Source organism: Balaenoptera acutorostrata, chromosome 2 (assembly GCF_949987535.1).
Source record: "Balaenoptera acutorostrata chromosome 2, mBalAcu1.1, whole genome shotgun sequence".
Lineage (NCBI taxonomy): Eukaryota > Metazoa > Chordata > Mammalia > Artiodactyla > Balaenopteridae > Balaenoptera > Balaenoptera acutorostrata.
In genome coordinates this window covers 181,237,401-181,243,624 of record NC_080065.1, presented here as the reverse complement: position 1 = coordinate 181,243,624, position 6,224 = coordinate 181,237,401, and the positions used below count along the sequence as shown (strand labels likewise).

General features: G+C 41.7%; 1 protein-coding gene and 1 non-coding gene across 2 annotated transcripts; both read right to left on the bottom strand.

Moving 5' to 3' along the window:
* Positions 1-1,608: 1,608 nt before the first annotated feature.
* LOC103012641 (protein kish-A-like) lies at positions 1,609-4,344 on the bottom strand. The gene is made up of 2 exons (XM_057540467.1): positions 4,135-4,344; positions 1,609-1,620 (listed from the first exon to the last, which is right to left on the bottom strand). The coding sequence occupies exons 1-2, from the start codon at positions 4,342-4,344 to the stop codon at positions 1,609-1,611; spliced, it is 222 nt and encodes a 73-aa protein (XP_057396450.1).
* TRNAR-CCU (transfer RNA arginine (anticodon CCU)) lies at positions 2,031-2,103 on the bottom strand. The gene has a single exon. It is a non-coding gene; the product is annotated as a tRNA-Arg (tRNA).
* Positions 4,345-6,224: the final 1,880 nt, after the last annotated feature.

Here is a 6,224-nt window from a genome sequence, read left to right as displayed (position 1 = left end):
ATAACCATCATTTAACTTAACTTAGTAGAACTTTAAAGTTACCAAAAAGATTTTGGAAACTATTTTAAATTAGACCTATTTTATAAAACATCATTTTTGTTGAAAAATTTATCTATAAATTTCATGTCACATTTATTCAGTTTGCTCATTCTTAACAGCTATGTTTACATTACTCAGGAAAATTTCATAAAACATTAGACAAAGTTAGCCATCATTCTATTTTTCTTGCTGACAAATTTAGTAATATATATATATATATATACATATATATATATATATATATGTATATATATATATATATTAGGCAAACATCCAATACGATAGTGCTGGGAATCTCCTAGAGCCTTCTAAAAGTCTGTTTGCACATGAGGAGAGAATGTGCAAGTTTTCTGTCTGTTTTCAGCATGTATTTGAGCCTGACAGTCCACATGGCATTTCAATCTAAAGAAAGCACGGGCATGTCTGAACTTGCCTACTTTCGGGGGCCCAACCTCTCTGGGTCTATTTGCATAACGACAATGAACAGTCCTTACAATACAGAGTTCATTGTAAGGGAGGAAAGAGCGATGCGACTGTAATATCATCCTGTGATAAGGAGAGAGAAGAGGAAAGTCTGCCCCAGATATGCCAGCATGGATTTTTGCTTTCTCTGGGTCTTGTGTGACCCCCATGGGAACGGACGGAATATGAGGAAGAATTCATAGATCAGTTTTTCGAAGACCGAACAACCCTGCTAACCTCTCTTAGAATGCCATGTTGTGGGAAATCCCAACTTCCAGTAGTTTTAAGTCTCACAGATTTTAACTCCTCCAGGGCTGTGCCTCTGGACATTTATGGGTTCACCAAGAAAGTGACCCTGTTCATAGGTGCATCCCATACAAGTTCACAGAGGTGCAGAGCGTGGAGACTGTCTGGGGTCTTGCATCATACTGAGGGATGTGGTTACCCCAACTGGGGAAATTTGAGCTATTTTTCTTCAAATGATTTCATTTGGTTGCTAGGGCTGGAGAGGTTTACAGGAAATGCAGTTTATATACCTATGCCAGCATGGTCTTTGAGTCATGTATGTGGTGAATTTTAAAGACATATATGTTTTCTTCCTCAGCTTAACAAACTTTCAGGCTTTTGTCATCATCAAAAGAACATGCAGAGAATGTTAAAATCATGAAACACAGAGTCAGATAATTTGGGTTCAAATCCTGACACTGTCAGTTACTAGCTGGTGACTGTGGACAAGTCTTTAAACCTCTCTGAACCTGTTTCCTTGTCTGTAAGATGGGAAAATAAAGGCATCAGAATAACTAAGTTGTTGTAAGCAGTGGGGTATGCGCCATGGAGCCAGACTGCCTGAGTTTGAATCCCAGCTCTGCCTCTTCCTAGCTGTGTGATTTCTGGCAAGTTACTTAACTTCTCTGTGCCACAGTTTGTTATCTGCAAAATGGCAGTGCCAATACAAGTACATACATCACTGGATTGTTGTAAGTGTTAAAGACGGTAATGTATGTAAAATGTTAAACACTAGCATAATGCTGTATAAGTTTTGCTGTTATTATCATAAGGCATGTAACATTTTTCCACAGTGGTACTTCAGTAAATGTTTGAGCCAGGCTAAGGTGTGGGCTGAAAGGGCAAGGGCTGAGAGAGAAAAGGGAACTGGGACAGGAGGGTAATGACATCAATTCAGGAGGAAGTGGGCCAGAGGAGTCATTCACAGGACAACTTTCAGAAGTTATGGAGTTTCATGAGAATTTCAGGCTGGGGACCATTTCCCTCAAGGTCCTAAGTTCTAAATCTCTCTGAAGAGAGCTATTCAGCCCATTGCTTCTTTTTTTTTTCTTAAAAAAAAAGAAGGTTTATTCTTTTTATCTTTATGGGGAATTAATAGCTGACAACAACATCTAATCAGTACTATCTCTAATGGTTAATTTTTAAAATATATTTATTTAATTGGCTGCACCAGGTCTTAGTTGTGGTATGCAGGATCTTCGTTACCCTGTGTGGGATCTTTAGTTGCAGCATGTGGGCTCTAGTTCCCTGACCAGGGATTGAACCTGGGCCTCCTGCAGTAGGAGTGCAGAGTCTTAGCCACTGGACCAGCAAGGAAGTCCCTATCAAGGGCACATTTTAGTTAAGAAGTTCTCCTTAGCTTTGTAATTTTAACTGGATTTTGGTTGAACCTTAAGAAACCTTAACCATACATGTGTAATAACTGTTCTGCTACAAAATTTATGTCACATTTCCCACGTTCCTCTTGCCTCGATGAAAATTACTGAAGGTCTTCCTTTATCATCAAAGCTCAAAGAGATGTATGCCATGGCATATGGTAAGTACATCTGAAAACTGTTTATCGTCACTTACTAAGACACAGTATTCCAGTTCAAGTTGATAGACAAAACATAAACTAGATTTAAAGTGCTGTATTAAAAAACAAAAACACCCTTTGCATGTTGGGGTAATTAACATGTAGAGACCTAAGCATGTAGCCTTATTCAGAGAATGACAGCTGCTCAAATTTATGCTTAAGGCATTTTTTTTTTTTTTTTTTTTTTAAGGATTTTCTTATTTATTTATTTATTTATTTATTTATTTATTTATTTATTTATTTATTTATTTATTTTTGGCTGTGTTGGGTCTTCGGTTCGTGCGAGGGCTTTCTCCAGTTGCGGCAAGCGGGGGCCACTCTTCATCGCGGTGCGGGGACCGCTCTTCATCGCGGTGCGCGGGCCTCTCTCTATCGCGGCCCCTCCCGTCGCGGGGCACAGGCTCCAGACGCGCAGGCTCAGCAATTGTGGCTCACGGGCCCAGCTGCTCCGTGGCATGTGGGATCTTCCCAGACCAGGGCTCGAACCCGTGTCCCCTGCATTAGCAGGCAGATTCTCAACCACTGCGCCACCAGGGAAGCCCACTTAAGGCATTTTTATCCGTACCTAACCAGAGGTTTCAGAGACGATAACACCAGTCAGCTATTCCGAATTCTTTCATGTTAAATACGAACATCTTCTCAATAGTACCCTTAAAGTCACATCTCATTTATCTTCCTTCTTAAGAAATGCATAGGCTTATTTTAAATAGTTTAAACACCTGTAATAAACGACAGTCGGCTAAAAGTAGAGGTACTCTGGTTAATGCTCAAAATGTTGTGGCCAGAGGAAAAGCCAGCATTATTAAATATGAATGCAAGCCTTACCAACACAAATTGAACCTTTCTTTTTTCAATAAAAAAGCTAGGGGCTTCCCTGGTGGCGCAGTGGTTGAGAATCTGCCTGCCAATGCAGGGCACACGGGTTCGAGCCCTGGTCTGGGAAGATCCCACATGCCGCGGAGCAACTGGGCCCGTGCGCCACAACTACTAAGCCTGCGCATCTGGAGCCTGTGCTCCGCAACAAGAGAGGCCGTGATAGTGAGAGGCCCGCGCACCGCGATGAAGAGTGGCCCCCGCTTGCCGCAACTACAGAAAGCCCTCGCACAGAAACGAAGACCCAACACAGCCATAAATAAATAAATAAATAAATAAATAAAGGAGTTCCTAAAAAATAAAAAAAATAAAAAAGCTAGTCCAAAAAAGTCTCATTCTATAAAGATTTCTTGTTTCCAAATCACAGTGAAAGGAACTTGAGTAATTTACCAATTGTGTTTTCTACCATGTGTCTCAAAGATACCTCACTAAAAACTGGTACCTGATACAACAGAATGACATATGCAGAATGTAATATTGTAGTGACAGGACTGAGGTTGATTGTTACAGACGTATTTCCACTCTGATTATTAAATGGTTACATCCTAATTATTTATATGGTTGTTGTTGGTTTTTTGTTTTTTGGTTTTTTTTTCCTGGCCGCGCCGCTTGGCATGCGGAATCTTAGTTCCCTGACCAGGGATAGAACCCGTGCCCCCCTGCGGTGGGAGCATGGAGTCTTAACCGCTGGACCTCCAGGGAAGTCCCCCTAATTATTTACATAGAACATTGGTCCAATAACAAAAACAGAGAACAGCAGCTACAACTTTATCTCATTCAATGTTCAGAGATAAAAGGGTTAACCGTTCTTTCCATTATTTTCTGCAGATAACTCCTCTTTTTTTTCTTATTTAAATCTGATGGCAACAGAATTCTGACATTCTTCCAAGCTCCTGTACGAAGAGGATACTGAAGGCCATCACGATACAGCATGCTGCAACATAAGGCTTCTTCCGTTCCCCAATTCTGGCACACTTCCAAAATACACCCAACAACCCAGCTTTATTTCTGTCCAGGAGACTGGGTACCAAGGATCGGATATAAGCACAGGTACATATAAGCAGCAAGATTACAGTCAACAGACTCTGAAAATTGAAGATGGCAGACATAGTGAGGCCGGCGAAGCCTCACCCACATCCTTCCATTGCTTTTTTTTTTTTTTAAAGGGAACGCTATTTATTTATTTATTTTTGGCTGTGTTGGGTCTTCGTTTCTGTGCGAGGGCTTTCTCTAGTTGTGGCAAGCGGGGGCCACTCTTCATCGCGGTGCGCGGGTCTCTCACTGTCGCGGCCTCTCTTGTTGCGGAGCACAGGCTCCAGAGGCGCAGGCTCAGTAGTTGTGGCTCACGGGCCCAGTTGCTCCGCGGCATGTGGGATCTTCCCAGACCAGGGCTCGAACCCGTGTGCCCTGCACTGGCAGGCAGATTCTCAACCACTGTGCCACCAGGGAAGCCCCTTTCCATTGCTTCTTAGTGCTCTATTTCTCTTGCATGGGCTTTTTCGACTTAAAGGAAGACACACCACATAAGAGTTGTGAGTTAAAGTTTTCTTCGGGGTCTTACTGAGGACTATAGCCCAGGAGACAGCTACTCAGTTAGCTCTGAGGAAAATGCTCTGAGGAGGCAGGGGGGAATGCCAGTTTATACGTGATTTTTGGCTAGGGAATACATTCGGTCAAGCATACATCTTGGTAAAAGATTACTGCTAGTCACAAAGAACAAATATCTCAAGTGAATGCATTTAGTGCTTTTCTGTGTATGGGAAGATGCAAGAATCTGGAATCATTTAACTTCTTCCTGAGATATATATCTAAATATCTAAGGCCTGCTTGTCCAAAGCATGGAGTGCCTCACACAGTTCTCCATCCTGCGTTCCTCTCAGGGTGTACACTTGCTCAGCAACTGCGGTAGGTTACGACTTCACCCTTGTAGAAATGGGTGGCAAGCAAACTCTTTGTTCTTTATTTACATACTTCTCTGCTTTAATCTCTTTTCCTTCTTTCTTTCCTTCCTTCCTTCCCTCTTTTTTAAATTAATAATTTATTTATTTATTTATGTTTCCATTACACTTGAATTAAGAGCAATTTATTAACTCCATAGACATTTCTCATAATCCAGAAGTTCTCTTTGTAATTTCTAGATGATTTTATTTTCACTGAAAGCATATATTTGGAATACCTCATTACAGGATGGGGTTGATGGATAAAGAACAATTTTTTAGACCATGCTCTAACATTAACTTTATTACAGCCAACTATACTTTGTGTGTAAATCACTGGAATTTGTGGTGATTCCTGTCCCCCTGTCCAGGTGCAGAGTCATTGACTACTAAAGCTGGAGGTCATCCGGTCCAGTCCTTTTATTTAGTAAAAACTGAGACCAGAGATAAAGGGATTTTCATTGGAGTAAAAATTGCTTCAGGGACTTCCCTGGTGGTGCAGTGGTTAAGAATCCGCCTGCCAGTGCAGGGGACACGGGTTCGAGCCCTGGTCCGGGAAGATCCCACATGCCACGGAGCAACTAAGCCCGTGTGCCACAACTACTGAGCCTGTGCTCTAGAGCCCACGTGCCACAACTACTGAAGCCCGCGTGCCTAGAGCCTGTGCTCTGCAGCAAGAGAAGCCACTGCAATGAGAAGCCCGTGCACTGCAACGAAGACCCAATGCAGCCAAAAATAAATAAATTTATAAAAAAAAATTGCTTCGATATTTCCCAACAGGGAACATTATAAAATGAAACCGTAATAGGAGAGGCTAACAAACAGCAAGAGAGTCCAATTTTTGTTTTATCTTCCTCCCTAATTTCTCTGCCTCCTTTCAACTCCCTTGCTGTGGTGAAATTCTCAAAAGATGAGGAAAAAGAGGAAAGAAAGGGCGAAATAAAAACTGGGTTTTTGATTCCTGAAAAATTGAAACTTGTATATGGTAGATAATTTTCAGAACCCACACTTCTGAAACATCATGCCTATAGCATATGGCAGCACCCTTTATG

Excerpts from the sequence above, each read along its gene's own strand:
- LOC103012641 (XM_057540467.1), bottom strand. The coding sequence starts at position 4,344 with ATGTCTGCCATCTTCAATTTTCAGAGTCTGTTGACTGTAATCTTGCTG.